Source organism: Momordica charantia (assembly GCF_013281855.1).
Source record: "Momordica charantia cultivar OHB3-1 chromosome 11 unlocalized genomic scaffold, Mcharantia_2.0 BLBB01000011.1, whole genome shotgun sequence".
NCBI classification, from domain to species: domain Eukaryota; kingdom Viridiplantae; phylum Streptophyta; class Magnoliopsida; order Cucurbitales; family Cucurbitaceae; genus Momordica; species Momordica charantia.
Genome location: NW_028275159.1, coordinates 4,478,950 through 4,498,771, shown reverse-complemented (window position 1 = coordinate 4,498,771; position 19,822 = coordinate 4,478,950). Strand labels below are relative to the sequence as shown.

At 33.9% G+C, this 19,822-nt stretch overlaps 3 protein-coding genes across 4 annotated transcripts; all 3 read left to right on the top strand.

Moving 5' to 3' along the window:
• The first annotated feature begins 2,796 nt into the window (after positions 1–2,796).
• Positions 2,797–5,366, top strand: LOC111013068 (Mitochondrial ribosomal protein L27). Of its 2 annotated transcripts, XM_022287445.2 has the most exons (4): positions 2,797–3,029; positions 3,467–3,531; positions 4,916–4,995; positions 5,206–5,366. In XM_022287445.2, the coding sequence occupies exons 1-3, from the start codon at positions 2,885–2,887 to the stop codon at positions 4,985–4,987; spliced, it is 282 nt and encodes a 93-aa protein (XP_022143137.1). In that variant the 5' UTR covers positions 2,797–2,884; the 3' UTR covers positions 4,988–4,995; positions 5,206–5,366. The 2 variants fall into 2 exon arrangements, with proteins under 2 accessions (XP_022143137.1, XP_022143129.1); XM_022287437.2 differs by having other exon boundaries at positions 2,799–3,029; positions 4,916–5,366.
• A 3,243-nt stretch (positions 5,367–8,609) lies between these two features.
• On the top strand, positions 8,610–9,365 carry LOC148208031 (uncharacterized). Its single transcript, XM_088120203.1, has one exon. The coding sequence runs from the start codon at positions 8,692–8,694 to the stop codon at positions 9,124–9,126; it is 435 nt and encodes a 144-aa protein (XP_087976329.1). The 5' UTR covers positions 8,610–8,691; the 3' UTR covers positions 9,127–9,365.
• Positions 9,366–12,562: 3,197 nt separating this feature from the next.
• Positions 12,563–17,449, top strand: LOC111008685 (Pre-rRNA-processing protein TSR2, conserved region). Its single transcript, XM_022281449.2, has 5 exons — positions 12,563–12,692; positions 12,906–13,119; positions 13,614–13,702; positions 16,632–16,745; positions 17,066–17,449. The coding sequence occupies exons 2-5, from the start codon at positions 12,930–12,932 to the stop codon at positions 17,294–17,296; spliced, it is 624 nt and encodes a 207-aa protein (XP_022137141.1). The 5' UTR covers positions 12,563–12,692; positions 12,906–12,929; the 3' UTR covers positions 17,297–17,449.
• The last annotated feature ends 2,373 nt before the right edge of the window (positions 17,450–19,822 follow it).

Here is a 19,822-nt window from a genome sequence, read left to right as displayed (position 1 = left end):
TATTGTAAGATTGGTGATTATCCGTGAAATTAGTCGAGGTACACATAAGCTCCTCTGGATAATCACGGATATCAAGAAAAAAAGTTGTCTCCTTAAGTTTATTATAACCAACTTGAGGCTAAATATGTTTTCAAATTAGATTAGATTGAATTGTTATAACCTAAAGATCAATACTTGCACTTGTCAAGACTCTCACGTACTTAAGAGTCAGAAAACTAAATTGCTACAAAATTTAATCTAAAGACAAGAGTGTGTTTGAGAATGATGTTATTGTCAAAATCATTTCCTTTTCTATTTATCGTGTTTGACAAAAATTGATTATACTTAAATCTCTTTTTGTAAAATCACTAGTTTTACTATCACTCAGAAACACATCCTAAATTGTTGTTTCAATGAAAAGAACACATCTCTATTAATAGGAGACATATCGACATATTATAAAAAATAAACTAGGACAATATTATTGCAGAGAGTGATAGGCGACAATGGCTACACAAAGTCAGGCTTGTGAAAGCAATGGGACAAACTTTAGGGTTGTGAGTGAGTTGTAGAGCAAAACAAAGGCAAAAAGAGAAAAAAAAGAAAAAGAAAAGGAAAGGGAAAGAAAGTGGGTAATGGGAAATGAAGATGAAAACACAGATTTCCTTTTACCGGAAATGAAACTGCCAACTGGGATTCATTCTTGTTTGTTCTTCGTTTTCCATGCATCTCCCAATCAAATTATTAAATTAAATTAAAGCAATAAAAAAAGTCACCGACGTTGGATTGAAGTATTTTTTAGACTCACATCAATTGTTCGTGTGTAAGTTTCTAAAATAACAAATACAACTCAATCAAATCCAATCATTTGGCTGGTTCGTTTTAGTCTTTTAACTTTTTGTTTAGTATTTGTAGCAATTTAATTTACCAACTATACATTCATGAAAGGAGTGACCACGTTATCGAACAGACTCCAATCGGATCGGTAGAAAGCAAAGTCGAACCAATACCACAACCGATCAAATCAAAACCAAAGTTAAACAATTTTAAAAAAAAAGTAAAAAGAAAAGAGGGCACTTTTGGAGGTACAAAATCTCCTTAAAAGTTTAGGACCACAGCATTGTTAACCAAAAAAAGGAAAAAAAAAGGGTACCCACTAGTATCCATTCCACATGCACTATCTCTCCCAACAAATTAATTTCATAATCAAATAACGCCTAATTTTATTTTATATTGGTTTTTTTTATTTATGATTTGTGCTTACTTTCAATCTAGTTCTATATTTTAAAATTTTCCATTTGTTATATTCATATAAATACATGACATGCTTTTTTTCTTTATCCATATTTAATCACCTGGTGTTTGTTTTATTTAACTTGCTACCAAGTACCTCTAAAATGATATTATATTATTCACTTGGGACATAACCTTCGTGAGTTTGCTTTTGGTTTCACAAAAAATGCATCATAACAATAGAGATAATTATCTACGAGAGTCTATTTTTATACAGCACGAACACTTGCTACATAGACCACATTGTGGGAACATTTGGTATCGTTTATCACCCCTTCAATCACCTCCGCTCGAACAAAGTTACACCATTCTTCCTATCAGTGTACCCGATTATGATTGACTTCCTATCAATCTACCCCAACCTAATTATTCTTGTTAGACCAATTGTTAAGGACAACGGTACCCTAAGTATCTCTACGATAATATGATATTTGTCCACTTTTGGTATATAACCCTCATGATTTGTTTTTTACTTCACTCAAAAGACCTCACACTAATGAAGATTATTATCCTATCTATATACCATAGTTACTATTTTCCATAACAAATATAAAACTTGATTTGCACACTTTGCAATCCCAACATGTTACAACTTAGAGTCTAAGTTGATTTAAACTAAAAAAGTAGATAGATTTTTAGGTGGATAAAAAATAGTTCGAGACGAACTTGTGAAGTTTAACCCAATCATAGAGATTATATTGAAAATTTTAAAATTATACAAATAATATTTAAATTAGGTCGAAACTATAGAGGATAAATTAGAACCAAATCCAAATATAGAGATGCAATTTTTGATTTAAAAAAAATATACCCAAAATCTGCTTAAGTCCTATGGTGCGACTTGTGAGGTCGGTGCGAGCTGTACTCCCCAAGTTGGTGTGAAATCCGAGCTTAGATAGATTTTCGTACTTGGATTGATGGATGGTGGTTTATTTATAGCAGGTAGCTATCTCTCCAGTCAAGGTATTTCCTTGTTCGGATGGGTGACAGGTCAAGGAACATCGGTCCAAATGGGTGTCCTTGGACCCTTTCCTATCCCAAGACGGGGCACTTGAGGTGCTCTCGTGTACGTCTAAGTATTGGACTCCGACCTGTTAGATCGACACTTGGCTTTCTCCCAACAGGTTGGCCTCGGGAGTTGCCTTCCAACAATGCCATTAATGATTAAACTGAAATTATAAAGGTTGAAAACTACACGTCATCTTGTAGTTTAGTTTTTGAAATTTTAGCCCCAAAAAAATGAATATTTTATTGGGGGGAAAATGCGAAATGCTAAAGTCGAACCGACACAGACGAGTCGCTTTCGACGGCTTTCCACTTTTATTGAACTTTAGATGGACCAAAACAAATGCAGCGCCTTCTGTGAAATTCCCATGCACTCCCCATCTGGGCCCCACAACCCATCTCATTTGACCGTATTCGACCCGACCCGACCCGACATTTGCGCCTAGGCCCAAACTACAGGCCCAGCATTTGGGCTTTACGCGGCATTTATTTTGTAGATCCAATAAGAGGGGATCCGTCCGTCGAACTCAAAACCCCGCCGCGCCGCTGTGGATTTCTAACATTGTTCTTGAATTCTTGAGCGTGGGGCGACTAATCAGCGGGGGAAATGGCGTTGGGATTGATATTGGGACTCGGAAGAGCGATGCGGAGGAAGCGTACGTCTTCTCTGGACATTCTTTCGTCGAAACGAGCTCCACGGGATTATTACAAGGGCAAGAACTGCAAGCCTACTGGTTTTCATACGCGCAAAGGTCTGGATTGGTTTCGTCTTGCACAGATTCTAATCTAATTTTAGGTTTTATGATTATGTATTTTCACCGGATCAAGGAAAATGTTGGATGATTTTTCCCAGAATGCGTGTTAAGTATAATGCTTAGTTGATTGCTTTGTCGAAAGTCAATTATATTTTGGTGCCACTGTCATTGAGCGTGAGGAATTTGAAGGAGTTAGTGTCTCTAAGATTCAATGTAATTAGGTGATGATTAGTGAACGAGTTCAGAAGCTAAAAAATGCTTCTAGGAATGGGATGTGATTGATTTTTAGTCTTTGTATGTTTCCTGAACCATTTTCTAACTGTTCCTGACTTCAGTCGAGAATAGGAAACGAAATGAAATATCAGACTGCAAATTGCCGTTTATAACTGTAATTATTGTGTGAGGTTGCTTAAAATGTAAAAAATTTCTTTCAGGTGGATACGTAGTGGTGCCAGAAAAACTGCCTAACTATATCGTTCCTGATTTGACTGATTTCAAGGTATTTTTCCTCATCCGTTTTTCATTGTTATACTTAGAACTGATCTCTCCCCTCATGACACCTGATTTCATCAAAGTTCTCTGAATATGATTCCAGAATCGATTTTGGCTTTGTGTGCTACCTATAGTTCTTGTGGTGGTTTTGGGTCTCCCTTTAAAGTCTTATTAGGTTAAGATGGTTTTCTGAATTCTGAATTACATTCTTTCCTTAATTCATTTTGATCCATTATTATGTGGTGTGCTCCATGTGTGATTTTAGTTCAGAGAGCTTTTATGCAGTTTCCTAATGATGCTTTGAGTTAAATGCTTGTGGGGAAAGCAGAGCTAGGGCACTTTTGTCTGTGCTAAGGAAATTTGTTCTTGTCTGGTGATAGAGCAACTAACTGGCATATTGATACCTTTGAGACTTTGCTTCTCTTGTAAGAGTTATGTTGTAATTCTTTATAACAAGATGTTGTTCATCATTTTTAAAAAGTTTAGCAAATTCTTTTGTAGCTACTCTCTTTTCTCCATCCTTCAGAATTGGAAGGCCTTCATGATATAGTTTCCTTGGGAAGGGATTCCTCTACCTTTCCCTTAGGTTGTTCTTTCTTGTGATTAATACATATCTCTCTTGTTTCTTATTAAAAAAAAAAGCATTTTTAAAAAGTCAAGATCGACTGTTCCCAACGCCTCACAATTTCAATTTCATGCTGAATTTTGGTCGCCAACTGGCATTAATGTATTTATATGTTTGCTTACTTTTGGAAGATCAACCTGCAAAAGTTTGTCATTGACTGAAAATATTTCATTATAGGGTGGCCCCTAATTATCAGTAAAAAAAACCAAAACGCCCTCCTGATCCAACTATTCTTCCCCAATATATGTTCTTCTGTCTCCTACTTAGTATGGTCTTCTCTTTTGTCGTATCGAATGGGGCTGGGGGAGATGCAACTTGAAATTATTCCTTATCTGTATTCTTTCCCTGAGATTTCTTGCAGTTCACCATGTATGATTCTTTGGTTGGATGGATCGATTGGAGCTTTCTTGAGCTACAATATTCTCTGCTGTTGAGAACAACGGAACTTGGTTAAAATATTCTAATACTGTAGCCTGTATTGCTAGGATAAATTCGACAAGTTACCTTCTTTGTTCATCAACTAGTCTATCCTCTCTCCTTTGTTCTTTTAGTATGGTAACAAAAAGTTATTGTTTCATATTAGAAGAAAACACCACAAACTTCCGTTAGTGTCAAGTCATCCCCTTTTTATTGCACCATTGGCTGGCATAACTAAACACCATTCTCTTTAGCTATGGAAGTCAATTTTGAGGATGAAATCTGCTACTTAGGTCTGTAGATGATGATTGAAATCTGCGTAAGGATATGGTTTGTTCTATGTTTGCAGCTGAAGCCCTATGTATCTCAATGCCCAACAGAAGTAAAGACGAGCGAGGCCAGTGAATCAGCTAAATCATAAACGAAGAGGTATGTGGTCTTTTCATTCAGTAGCAATTGGCTTCATGTTGATCGTAGACGATTAGGTCGGCATCGACAGGGGTAGTCTTAGAGGTTTTGTACACTCGAGCTGATTCGGGGGAATGATGTATAAAACCCCTGCCCCATATGAATAGAAGAAGCAGGCTTCTCATTCTTCAATTTTTGCTTTTGCTTTGTTTTTTTCCTTCTAAAATGCAGTTTATATGTCAAGAGAGAACCGCAAGTGCATAATTTTTCTCAGGGATGTAATCCCGTGATAGATAGACTGGTAATTGCAGACCAATCTTAGCCCCTTTTTGTGGACTTTTTTCTTGTACAAGTAATTCTCAATATATGTTAAACGAAATTGCTTGTTATTATTTAATTTCTAATAACAAAATTTTTTATTAAATCAGAAATTAGTAAACCAAAGATATTATTTTATTAATATAAGAAACTTTAATGACGTTTTCAAATAGAAATTATTCCACTAAAGATTTGATTCAGCTTTCCTTTTGAGTTTATCACGTGGATTTGATTGAATGATTTTGAAGTCAAAGTTCTACTTCTGATCTCGCCTGTAAGTTGTAACTACGCCTACAGTATGTTTTTCTTATTTTCCTCTTTCCCAATTTATGGAAAATGTCTAATTATTATAAATTAAAAAAATGATGAAATTATAATTTTATTGTGGTTGTCTCTTAATTCGAGAGTCTGAACATATGGTATACGCACGCTTGTTATTATTTGTAAATTTCTTTTAAAAAATCCCTTCAATTTGAACATTGGGTAGTGGATAGGATATTTATTATCTTTCATGATTGCTGAACTCAAAATTAATAAAAAAAAAAAAAAGATTCTCGTAATTGAAAAGAATCAAAATTGTATCGATGGATAATACATCAATTGCTCTCTTTCAAATAGAAGACTTAATCCTTCCATCCATATTTGTTGTGCTTCAAAAAAAATCTCTTAATAATATTTTTTTAAATGAAGTATATATTTAAAAGATTTTAAATTTTAATATAGAAAATTTACTCATCCACCAATGTCTTATTTGATGTATTTTAAATTAATTTTTGTTAATAATTTTATTAAGTATAATATAATTTGATTTGGATATGTTATTTTTAAAAATTGTATATAGAATAAATAATTTAATAACTAAATGTATAAATGAGATATAATTTTGTAATGTTGTACTAAAAAAAGATATAATTTTGTAAACTATGGTTGTGCATATGAAAGTATGAGTAGTTTTATATGATTCAATGTACAAAAGAGAAATTACAAAATATATTTAAAACGATTATTTAAACACATATTTTGTATCTATATTCAATCATTATTAAGATGTATTTATAAGTCAATTTTAACTAATTCAACTAATTAAGTCATCTATTTTCTACTAAAAGATCGTGATTCAGTAATTTTTTCTATACTTGTTGTATAAACAACCTCGTGACTCCTTGTATGTAACCACAATCACCGGAGAGAGAAAAGAAAAGTATAATATTTGGTTCACGTTTTATAGAAGGGGAAACAAAGTCCTATTTTTCCAAAACCGAGAGATGGTGTTTGTTTGACTTTGACTTTATTGCTCCAAAATTGTTACAATATCTCAGAGGCCTCTTGTCCTGACGATGCATATCACTGTCGGCTCTTTATTCACGTCCACAGCATGCAAACGTGGACACTCTTTTTTTTTTTTTTTTTGCTTTAATAAATCAAAAAGAAAACATTCTTATTTGTTTTCCCTAAAGATTAAGTATATTGCCACGGAAAAAAAAGACATCTTATTCATATAATTAACCTCAAGACATTCATGAATAAGACTGCAACAAACATTAACAAGAAAATGAACGACATAACTAAAATATACAAGCAAAAGGAACATTATATACCTTATAAACGAGATAAAGCAATAATAACTCATTTATGAGAATAAATCTATTATATAAATGGTTGGGAGCTAGAATAAACACTGCCCTGCCAAGTCGTAACACGAACATAGACATCGCTCTGAACAATATGAAAATTAATTGAGACTAGATGATAAATATTCTTCTGCATCGTGAAATTATGTTTTCTTCCAATAAACTCTTTTTTTTAAGTACAACAAGTAGAGTAAGAGAATTCGAATTAATGACCCTCTTGATCAGAAAGAGGTACCAATTACTGCTGAGCTAAGTTTCATGTTATTCATAAACCTTCTTATTTATACACATTACAACACCATTTACATAATTGTTTTTAAAATCATGTCAATTTATCACTTATTTTTTAATTTGAATTATCTATCCAACAAAACGCTCATTTATTTTGAAATCTAATCCACAACACGTTGCTTTGACTCTTTGCCACTAAGGAATAATTCGTTTTCCTTACTTTGTTTATACTCTAAAAATCTAAATTTATGTCATATGTGTCAAGTTGAATAATGCATATTTTAGTACTGTATTGAAATTTTCTGACTTGTGAAATAATATTAAAGTAATCTGCCTTATTGAATAGTCTACTAGATCTTAAAACTAAAAACTTTATCATTAAGCTAAAATAAAAAGTAGTATATATATATATATATTTAAACTTTATTCTTAGAAACAAAAGTGGCTTCCTTTTTCTTTTATTCTTCTTCAAGGAATGTTAGTGGAAAAGCTGATACAGTAACCCAATTATGACTTGCCCAAATTATAAAATGACTACATTAAATACTACGCTACAAAAATTAAAAAGGATACCAAGAATATAATAAATGCATTATTCCTCTTTCTTACCAAAATTCTCCACCACTTAGGTCGTTAGACTATTTTAGTTTTACTTTTCAACTTAAATATAGATCCCAATTAGAAAAATTAACATTTTCCAAAATTTATTTTTATAATATATATCTCACCTAAAATTAAAATAAAAAATCTGCCAAAAATAATCGTGAGTTTGATATCTAACCCTTCATGTTGTACTAAAAAAATTATTATTTTCTGAGCACAATCCGAATAATTAACCCCTCATTTTTAGTTATTTTTTCTTTTCTAAATTAGTATCCTTTATTCACAATTTATTTGATATATTTTTCATGTTAAACCATTTTTTTTCTCGATAAAAGTTGTTTTTCTAAGTTCAATTTTCAAAAAGCTAGTCCTAAAATATCAATAACATATTTTAGGTAAAAAGTTTAAATCCCACCTCATATTTTTAATTTTATATTTATAAAAAATATATATTGTTTTAGTTGAAAACCAAATCCTCTAGGACACAAAAATTTGAAAGATTCCAATTCAAAATTGCCTTTGGTCACAAGCAAGCAAAATCCAAATCCTTGATAAATATTATCAAAAGCAAAAACGACAGCGTTTTAGCGTAGCGCTTTGAATTTCCACGCCGCCTCGACAGAAAGAAAAAAGAAAAAAAATGTTTTTAGTCGTTTCGCAAATCGCAATCTTTTCCGTAGCGGCTGAAAGAATTCAAAAGCGGGCCCCACGAGTGGTTTAAACCAATAAAATGGGTCCATCTGTCCACGTCATACTTTTCCGCTTTTCAAAATTCCTCGCCTCACCGTCAAAGCGCTCTATTTCGTAGAAGATCCAAAGGAAGGCTCCTATGAACTCTCTCATGAAACTTCACTCCCTCTTTACCTAACCGCGTTCTTTAAATTTCAATTTTCCCCTCCAAAAATTTCTCCCAAAGCTCTGCCAATCCTCTCCAATGGCAAACCCGCACAAATCGAAGCTCAATTTCAAGCCCGACGACGACCGCCGCCGCTGCAAAAGGCATCCCAAACACCGCCAATCCCCCGGCGTCTGCTCCCTCTGTTTGATCGAGAAGCTCTCTCATCTCTCCGCCTCCGTATCGTCGCGTAAAACCTCCGATTCTCTCTCCTCTTCTTCCTCTTCCTCTTGTTACTCCTCTGCTTCGTCCTGTTCTTCGTGTTCTTCGCCGAATCTTTACAGTTACAGTATGGATTGGCGTCCGATTTCTTCTTCGATCTTTAAGAAGAGTAAATCGCTGGCGTTCGCGCCGAGATTTCGACGTGGAAGAGAGGAGGATAACGGAAAGAGGAGTAACTTAGGGTTTTGGTCGAAGTTTTTTCTGAATCGTCCGAGGACGAAGCGGACGATTATGGAAGATGTTGTGAACTGACGCACGCGAGAAGTCGTGGTGCGGAGGGACGTGCATGGCTGAACAGAAACTTGCTCTGATTCGCGAAAATTCGCTGACTCGAAGATTCGCGAATCAGAGCTTGTGATTTCATTCGTTCGTTTTTTGTTTCAATTGAATCGTTAGGGTTCGATAGAGTTGAGAATAATTTTGTTTTCTGTAAATATGTGATTAAAGTTAAATCATACAAATCATTAGCGAAGGATGCTTCAATTCGATCTCTTCTACAAACGTTTTTTTTTTTTTAATTTCTATCTACTATTTGTTTCGAATTTTTACGGGGTTGTAAATTGATGATAAAATTATGTTAATTACTATTTTTAAATCGAAAGCTCTAAACATATAAATTTATGTGATTCGTTCCTGTTCTTAAAAATTATACTTATTATTCTAATATTTTTCTTTATTTTCTATCTAATTTAAAAATATTTTTCAGAATTTTATAAGAACTTTGAAGGCTAAGAAAAGTATTTTTTTTTTTATAAAAAAAAGTAAGAATGTAAATAAAGATAATATGGATCATGGAATGATAGTTTAAATCTCGTTTTTAGTTTTTAACCTTTTAAAGCCCGTTTATACTAATAATTTTAGTCTCTAAATATTTAAAATATTTGTATTATTTTTCTACCTAATATATACCTAGCTACTTTTAATACTTATCTCAATCAACATATGGGACTCAAATGTGTCCATTTTAACATATATTTAGAATTAATACATGTTTTCAAATGTTAACAATTTTATTAAAAGAATTATAGTAACGATAGGACCAAAATGATTATCTCTTAAACATTAAGCTGGGACTAAAATAATAAATATTTTAAAAATTCATGAACAAAAATGTTATAATAACTTAAAATTCGAAGATTGAAATGAATTAATGAGATTTAAACCAAATAATAGTTATGAATCTATTTTTAAAAGACCAACAAATTTTCACCAAGCTAATGAGGGTTTTGCGCTTTTTTTTTTAAATTTATATATACACACATGCGAACCATAATAAAAATATCGTAATTACATTTGTAATTGTTCGTATACGCATACACATCATTTTTTTTATTCAACATATGAGTCGGAGGACTTGAAATTACAATATTTTTATAATATTTGGTTGGCTATATACACCATTTATGTGTGTATGTATGTGTGTGTGTATATATATATATATATATATATATATATATATATATATATATATTAAAATCTCAATATAATTGATTCGGACTAGAAAGGGAAAAAAAAAACGATTAATTCCTACGACGGCTCGATTTTATCTTACTTTAAACTGTTAAAATCTAAGGCAGATCCGTTTTTGTAATATATAAATAGAAATATCTAACTTATTTTAATTTAATTCCAATATGAATTGGGAACAAAGATTATTATGGTTTATTGGAGTTTTCATTGGACACGTACGGTCAATCAATTAATTATTGCATGGGTATTCAAAATACGTAGTATATATTAATGTAAGTTGTAACCACGTTCCCTAAGCAATTATGCTTTGACAAAACCATAATCCATGAATTAAAAAAACCGACATTCTCTCAAATCTTTTAACTGATTATTATTGTTTCAGATTCAATGTGAAAATTGCAAAAAGGAAGAACTGTAGGGGTAATTCTCTAATCTTATTGTTTAAATATTTTAAGACGGACAGACCACTCCTCAACTCTAAAGGATTGTCGTCAAAACATGTATAACTTAGTGATAATTGACATTTATCTCTAGTCAGAAGGTTATACGCTTGATCATTCATCCCACGTAGTGTACTTACGGGAAAAAAAAATTTTGAGGGTTGTCACAATTAAAACTATGAATTATATAATTGTTATAATTAAACCCAAATTTTTTACATCAATTTTTTTTTTTACTTTTTTCTTTTTAAAAACACATTATTTTCTTAGTTGAAATGTCCACTTAGCTCGTTCTGAAAATCAAAATTTTCAATGGTTTTAATACTACAAATTATTTTATTTTTTATAGAATTAAAGAAAAACTTATGTTAATTAAATTTTAACAAATTTGGTATGGTTGTAACAATCTTCAACGTTCAAGGGTAGTTTGTGCATTCGACAGTATTTAACATTTTAATTGTAACAATTTTATAAATTTATGGGTTCAATTGGTCGAATTGAAAATGTGAGAGTGTGATTCTAGCAACCGTGGAGGATTGATTTTTTAAAAAATTTTCTAAATTCAAATATGCTCTTTGAGTCTATACAAATGGAGGGATTTACATCACCGACACAAAATAAATATGTATTTTTTAAATATAGTAAAAATTTTAAACTTCAACAATTACAAAAGGCAGCATAATTCAAAGTGGACTCAAATGCGAGATAGAATACACTTAACAAAAAGTCAAACTCATGCTATACTAAAAAAAAATGTGACATTTTAAAAAAATAAATATTACATTTATGTCATAGAGTCAAATTTATTTAAAAAGTTAAATCGAAAGTGTAATAAGAAATCTCATGAAATTGCTAACCTGATATAGGTCAACTAGTTGAAGTATGTATATCATCCATCAAAAAATTAGAAATTCGAATCTCCACCTACACGTATGGTTAGAACTAAAAATTAAATAACTCCCATAACGTTTTTTGAGCAACTATATAAATCCACGCTAAACAAACTATTATATTTAATCCATCCAAATATGCTATTGGCAAGAAATCCCATCGAGTTGACGAAAAATGGTTCCTACTTTTGATTTATTATATTTCGAATGAGTAATCTTTTTATGAGAATCTTATTATCACTTTATTTTATTTATATATACTCTATCATATTAGGGTTGAAATTTGTATTTTATTTGACCTAAAATTCGGTTTTTTTTATGTATGTGTGTATATAAAATTTGTAGAGAAATTTAGGGAAAAAACTTCATTCGGTAAGATTCGGGAGAAAGTATTGAATGGTCCAGTAACATATAGACAAGTGTTATTTTTATTTTGCATAATTCCTATGTAGTTCACTTGTATATATGTTACTGTAAAAGAAATTATAAGGAGAGAAGTTTTATCGGAAATTTAGGATCCGATCAATAACCACTTTATTTTTAAATATTAAGTTTATAAATACTTATTTGTGTTGCTATCTATATTCTAAAAGTATTTTAAAATCTAAGTTAAATTTTAAAATTATAAAAAATAATTTTTGTTTTCTAAATCTGCTTAAAAAGTTTAAGTTTGTTTTTAAGAATCGCGTCCAGTCTTATGAAGCAAAAAATAAAAAACGAAATATTTATTAAGGCGGTACAAAAAAACTCGATAATCCAAAGAAATCGAGCAATCCTTGGGTCATAATTTTGAGAACCGACCGGTTCGCTTTGCATATTCAGGAAACAAAATAATTGGTTCAACCGAACCCAACCGGCCCACTATATATATTTTTTTTGTAGGATCTGCCGCCGCTCATTTTTCAGTCTCTCCCTCTCTCAGTCTCACGGTCTCATTCTCATCTCTCTCACGATCTCGCCCGCCGTCCGTTCGTCGCCCTTCGCCGTCGACGCCGTCCGTCGTCGTTCGCCACACGAGGTACTTGTTTATTTGAGAAAGAATTATCTAAATTCCAAAAGAAGTGCGTCTTTTGGTCTCAAAGATAGCAGGATTGATATGCTGTGATTGCTTGATTTTAGGAGCAATTTGAACCTTATAAATCGCGAGCAATTTGAACCCAGTTTTAAAAAAAAAATGGTAAAGGAAAAAAGGGTATTGCTCTAATTAACCTACTCGCACTTTGATAATTAGGGTTTTACGCTTGGAGGCTAAGAGATGGAAGACCCTGCAAATCGTCGTCTCCCAGCAGATGCTTTTCCATTATTCCAGGGAGGTATCAAGTGTGTATTATCTCGTTGGTCAGCTCTTCAGTTGGCGGTGGAAAATGAATGGGGTGGTCGTGACTCGCTTCGTAAATCGGAACTATTGTGCTCCGATATTTTCACGTGGTTTACTCAAAACAAAGGTAATTTTGCTCCCATCCCCTTGGATGTCCTTGGTACCTATTTTCATGCATTGTTCCTCAGCTCGTATTCTGTTGTTTGATCAGTTTCGCTGGCCCAGTATTCTGTAACTTTTCAAACGATTACATGTTTCTTTGGTGAGAAGTAGTTTCTATAGACATGGGAAATGGAAATCATCAAATGGCGATATTACTTGTATGATTTTTCTTCAAATAACAATTGTATAATTTCTGCTGTCATGTACTGGCATGTTAATTTCTTTCAGAAATATAAGTTCTAGATCGTATTTTGAATCTTTGATATTCACTTTGGTCAATCAATGCTCTGAATTTTCTTCCTAGAAGAAATTAACATACTCTTTAGTTATTTTGAATTTTTTTGGATGATGGTTGATTCGTAGTGGAACTTGATACCATGTTAGCATGTTGTTTATAGTTTTATGTCGGAATAATTCCTATGATTATCTTGATCTGAGAAAGTTATAATTATCTTGCAGAGACCCTTTATGTCGATGATTTAGAAATTATTCTCAACGAAGCTATGCTTTCGTTGAATACTGAGGTTGATGATGGTAGCATCGAGGAGGTACATGCACATTTATATACCTTTCAATCCTTGTTAGTCTTTGACGAAATCCTGTTTTCTCATAGCTAAGGGGGTCCTTTTTTGTTCCACATGATGAGGTAGCATGCTGTTATTTAAGACTTAGTTAATGCAGATATTTGTGTGAACTGGTTAGTTTTGAAATTCATCCTCTTAATCAACTAAATTTATTGGATATTGTGTTTACTAATGACTAACTAGTGTTGATGGATGGTTTTTCTACCCAATCCGACTTCTGATGGTTCTCAATCTGATTTCTATAAATGAAGTTCTGTCAGGGAAATTAAGAAAAAATTGCTTCTACCTCTTAGTCTTGTTGGTTGGAATAGTTTGAGATGCTGTTGAATATTTACTTCCTGTCTATAACTTTTAGTTTTAGCTGTTTATCGTTGTGTCTCTGACTTTAGATGATAGATGCTTGGAAGACGATGGTGATTGTATAAATACCTTCCTAGTGGAACCTGATGTAGTTCATTAGTTTTCAAATCTATTTACTTTTACATCCACGTTGAAGGGCAATTTCGTTCCTTTGTAGTCATTTTCACCTCTTTGTAGGAGGTAACTTAAAAAGTTACATACTAATAAACTTGTCCAATCACATTTTGTACCAGCACCACACTCATTTTTTTGTTTTCCTCCTCTTTTATTAGAATACTTGGTTGAAGTAGAAGAATAATATACAAATAGAGAAAACGTGGATGTGATAATAAATGTTGAGTGAGAATTGAGATCGTCAAATTTATTATCATGTATTATTATTACCTCTGAAAAGTGATATTTGTTACCCTGATGTTGCTGATAGGAATCACCCTTAGGGTAATAAAGGGATATTATTAGAGTATCGAGGGTACCTTAGTAATTAGATAGGAAAGTGGTTAGGGAGTGTTGTTATAAATAGAATGGAGGTGCAAGGATGAAGGTATCCAATGGAGTGAGTATGGTTTAGGCTTGAGTAAGAATACTCAAGAGAGGAGGGGAGGGTCCAAGTACCTCAAATTACTTGGTAGTTCTAGTATTTCTTGTTTGGGTTCTAACAGTGGTATCAGAGCAGTTCGTTTCTGGCCATGGAGGTTGATGATGAGAAATCATCCCTACTTGAGCTCTGTTTCTGGCCATGGAGGTTGATGATGAGAAATCATCCCTACTTGAAGAGTTGCACCGAATCTTTAGGCACATGGACGAAAAGTTAGAATCCATGATGAATATAATGGACAAGGGGTGCAAAGCCATACGTGAAGCGTTTGAATCTCCATTGAAAAACAGAGAGGAAGATGCTTGAGTGGGAACAAAAGTACAGATTACACCCGTGAAAATTATTCCAGAAATACCACATAGAGATTGGAAGAAGAATCGTGGTATGAGAAATGATGATCAAACGTTACCGGGATCAATCATACGAAGAAAAAAAAAGGTCAGATCGTTAAAGAAAGTGTACTTGTACTTGCGAAAGAATGCCTGCAAAAGGAAGAAGAGAGAACGAACTGATCGGCTGCGATTGAAGGAAGGTCGCTGGAATTCGAAGATCGAGCATGAGAAGACTTGGACGACGTCAGATGAGGGAAAGACTAGAGTTCCGAAGAAAAATCGAGGGCCATTATCGATTTTATGGCGGAAGGTGATGAATCGAAGGAGAGGAAGATGCTGTAGAAGACGAGGCCTCAACGGTCGCAAAGCTCGGGAGAAGGCGGATTATCATGAAGAAGAGGGAAAGAAAGCAAGAAATATGGCCGACGGAGTCCATCGCCGACGACAATTGCGGATGTGGTCGGAGAAGGAGATGTGGTGGAGGCATCGATGGAAGCTTCGTGAAATGCCAGAAAGCGTTACATGGGTCGGATCACAGTACGGGTCACGAAAAAAAGGAGGCAGGAGGATCCCTAATTACGTGGATGCTAAAATTGGAGAGGATTCTAGAAGAAAGTGGGATCAAGGGGTTGAAAATGATGGAGTATTTGGGCTACGTGGGTCGGATCTGAATGCAGATGCAGCTATTGAGGCCCATTTATTTATAAAGGCCAAAATAGTGGATTTGGCAAATGGGTTTTGGGTCGAGGTGTCATTGGTTCTAAACCCGTAAATTAAATCGAATGGGCCACAACCTACCCGCGTACGAGACGTAGCCCTAGCCGCCACACTTTACTATTTTCATCCACGCCCAATGTACGACGTCGTTCCACCACCGACGACACCCAGTCACTGTTTTCCTCCGCCGTCGCTCTACCCACCGATGTTCGCCGACCATCAGCCATCGCCTGCTCCGACCGGCACCCATGGCATCTGCACTACGCCGATCTGTCATCGCCGACAGCCGGCCACACACCACCGCCGATCGCCAGCCACCGCAGCCCCTGACTGTCAGATACCGTGCACCGGTGGAGATGTCACCATCTTCCTTAGCCCGCATCGCCAAAGCTTCAACTGCCGGCGTCCCCACACATCGACATACCACCAACGCTTCATCATAGTAGCCGCAGAACCAACTAGGGATTTCTTTTGCAGTTTTTTGTTGAAGGCTGAATCCCAATTTTTGTGGTTGAAAAAAAAAAGTTTTTGTTTAGCCACACCTTGAGGGCAAGGTGTGTTTTAAGGGGCGGGTAATGATAGGAATCACCCTTAGGGTAATAAAGGGATATTATTAGAGTATCGAGGGTACCTTAGTAATTAGATAGGAAAGTGGTTAGGGAGTGTTGTTATAAATAGAATGGAGGTGCAAGGATGAAGGTATCCAATGGAGTGAGTATGGTTTAGGCTTGAGTAAGAATACTCAAGAGAGGAGAGGAGGGTCCAAGTACCTCAAATTACTTGGTAGTTCTAGTATTTCTTGTTTGGGTTCTAACAGTTGCTCCTTCAAGAATTGAGATTTTTTTATTAATGGGTTTTTGTTGCTTGTGTTTCTTATCCAACGATGCAGGTAGCTGACAAAATGATTGATATGTATGAGGATTGTTTGGATGGTAACTATGAATCTATTGAAAATCTAATGCAATCCCAACCACCACGGGTTGCTCATTCTCATGTTAGTCAGGTAACATGAAGTATTTCCTAAACTGTTCTTTTGAAAGTTCCACTTTAAAGTAAGAATATATATTAAAAGGAACTCGCTATCCTATAGTGTGATTTTGGGATTACAAATTAGCTCTGCTGATTCTCATTCCTTGGTCTACACTGCCATAACTTATAGCCAAAAAAACTTGCTGAAGGAGTAATAGTGCCACCTTTGCAGTTATAGTGTATCAGCTTATGGATCATTATTGCATTTTTTCAGAAAATATTTCATTCATGGTGTAAAACAAACATTCTCTCGTTATAAAGCATATTCTAATCTTGATTGTGATGAATATTAAGGTTGTGAGTGACGATGAAGAAGAGGAAGACGATGATGACGATGCTAAAAATGCAAGAGATGCCATGAGGAATGATGGTTCGTCAGATATGATGGTGGATGCCATAGAATACCAATCTAATTCTACTTCACAACCCAAGCGTGTCTATCAGCCCAACCCAGAGGCTACAGCTGAAGCTGAAGATGGATGGGTTCAAGTCACGTCAAGGAGAAATAGGGGTAATAGAAATTAGTTCCAACTTTTAAATGTCTGCTATTAATCTATTTTTAATTATACCAAATTAATCCCTTTACTCTTTTCTTAATTCCTAGTACTTGGCAGTAGCCATCAATTTTGGTAGGTGTGAAGATATATAAAGTACCAGTATTCAGCTTGTGTTTGTTGAGATCCTAGGGGCCAGTATACCATCATTTTTTTAAGTGTCAACTTTTTTCCTCATTCCTTTTGATTGACTCGTACATCCGGTCTCGTAGTTAGCTTAGATAGAGTGACTTTCTTTTCAATGGCCGGGCCTTTATGAGGACCGAAGCATTTTAGCTTTTGACTTGAGGACTTGCGAAGAATTCTTACGATGCATTGGTGGAATGGAATGTGATTGGATGAACACCATGGGAGGAGAGTGTTTTTGGGCTCGGGTTCAACATCCTAAGTATGATATTTTTAGTGGAGGGTATAAGCTCTGCATTTGAGATGTAGGTTTCGGTGATCTATGTGCGGAGAGGTAGAAATAGTACGGTACTGTTCAAGTTCATTGGCTTCTCCAATTTCCTGAAAGGAAGTTGAATTCACGCACCAAATGCCCCCTTGTAAAATTGGAGATCTCGATCCAAACTTTGTTGAATCTCATAATCCCCAATACAAACCAAACTTCAATGTGTGGGTGGATGAGGATGAAAAGTTGGTGAATGAATAGTGGTCATTTTGTTTAACTCGATAATATGTTGGGGTCGGGATTCGAATTCAGGACATAGATGTCTTACCTCTACCTCATTGAGTTATGTTTGATCCGCATTGGATGCGGATGGTGAAGAAAGGGAAAGCTAAAGTTGAATTAAAACTGTCCAATACCCTAATGTTTTGAAGAGGAAAGCGACACGCAGTTCCCTTCTCACGCCCAATTAAATCGCCCCATTCTTCTTCGGCCATCATTTACTGTTGCCTTCCCTTCTGTGAGACTTTTTTTTTTATTAATTAGTTTCATTTAATGAGTTCTGCCTCATGAATTAATGTTCTACTTAAGAAATTAAATATTTATTTTCGATTTTCAATAAACGATGGGGAGATCTATACTAAAGATTTTTTCTAATATTACTCTTTTTTATAAATTAATTTTTAAAATATTTGCACGTCCAAATTTATTTGAAAAATAATGTTTCATAAGTTGTTTTTAGAAGACAACTTAGTCCATTTAACAATAAGTCCTATAAGACGACCTACCACTAAAAACAACCTCATTGTTTTTTAGTACAGTATGTGGGAATGAGAGTGGGGATCGAACTCACAATCTTTTAGTTTGAGGTATATGCCAATTACAATTGAACTATGCTCGTTTTGGTTAAAAAAAATATATCTCTCATTTGCTAACACATGCTTCACCAACAACATATTTATCAAAAACACATGCTTCACCAACAACATATTTATCAAATTAATATGGATTGGATCATACTCTACTTTATTTAACATTTGGATATCACTCAATTAAGTTTATTTTATTTCCTAAAATTATATTTAATATCTCTCAAGTCTCTAGGCGTTTGATTGTTAAATTAGTTCTTAGTATTAATTTATGTGGTTCAATTTCCACCAAAAAAGGCAAATTACATTGATTTAATCTTAACAAAGATCACAAATTCAAATAATATGTTTCTGAAGTATTCTTAAATGCCCTCTTGCACTATCCTAAAAAAATATTATTGTTATAGAAATTACGGGGTGGAGATTTCCATTCAACATCATTTTTATTTTTGGATGGCTATTTAATTGAACACTCAATTCTAAAACCATTAATTTCAAGCACAACCATATATTAATAATTTTGGGGAAGAAAGTAAGTAAGCAAAGCACTATAGTTTATTTTCTAAAAAAAAATAAAATAAAAGGAAGCACTATGGTTTGTGGATTTCATTGCCAATCTTCCTTGAACACATTACCCATGCTTTGGTACTTTCTATTGAAATTGGACCACTCCATTACACCCAAAAACTACCCCCCATCCCCTATAATGTGATATTATAAATTGTGATAAATCAAACTTTAGGTTAAAATATTATTTTGGACCTCGTACTTTCAGTTTTAGTTCATTTTAGTCTCTGTGTTTTCAACTTTAGTTCATTTTAGTCATTGTATTTTCAAAATGTTCGTTTTGGTTTCTATGCTTTTGGAAAGTGACCATTTTGGTCCCTTGAATTTATTTTAAATCTCATTTTTTTCCTACATAACTTCAACACATTGCACTCAATATATTTCTTGAAATGTAATCATGATTTTATATTAAAAAAATGTCATTATGTGTAGAATTTGTGTTAAATTTTACAAATAAGGATTAAAATGACCACTTTTTAAAAGTACTATACCGAAACGAGCATTTTAAAGGTATAGAGACCAAAATGAGCATTTTGAAAGTACAATAAACAAAGTAGACCAAAGCTGAAAGTATAGGGATCAAAATAGTATTAGTTTATAGTATGAATTTCTTCACTATCATTTCATAAACTCATCAATCTATATTGTACACCATTTTTATACATCTCATTCG

What these genes read in the sequence shown, in the direction of transcription:
- LOC111013068 (XM_022287445.2), top strand. Translation starts at nt 2,885, where the DNA reads ATGGCGTTGGGATTGATATTGGGACTCGGAAGAGCGATGCGGAGGAAG. An exon ending in TGGTTTTCATACGCGCAAAG is followed by an intron (nt 3,030 to 3,466) that starts GTCTGGATTGGT and finishes AATTTCTTTCAG; the next exon opens with GTGGATACGTAGTGGTGCCA. An exon ending in CTGATTTGACTGATTTCAAG is followed by an intron (nt 3,532 to 4,915) that starts GTATTTTTCCTC and finishes CTATGTTTGCAG; the next exon opens with CTGAAGCCCTATGTATCTCA.
- LOC148208031 (XM_088120203.1), top strand. Translation starts at nt 8,692, where the DNA reads ATGGCAAACCCGCACAAATCGAAGCTCAATTTCAAGCCCGACGACGAC.
- LOC111008685 (XM_022281449.2), top strand. Translation starts at nt 12,930, where the DNA reads ATGGAAGACCCTGCAAATCGTCGTCTCCCAGCAGATGCTTTTCCATTA. An exon ending in ATGATGGTAGCATCGAGGAG is followed by an intron (nt 13,703 to 16,631) that starts GTACATGCACAT and finishes CCAACGATGCAG; the next exon opens with GTAGCTGACAAAATGATTGA. An exon ending in CTCATTCTCATGTTAGTCAG is followed by an intron (nt 16,746 to 17,065) that starts GTAACATGAAGT and finishes ATGAATATTAAG; the next exon opens with GTTGTGAGTGACGATGAAGA.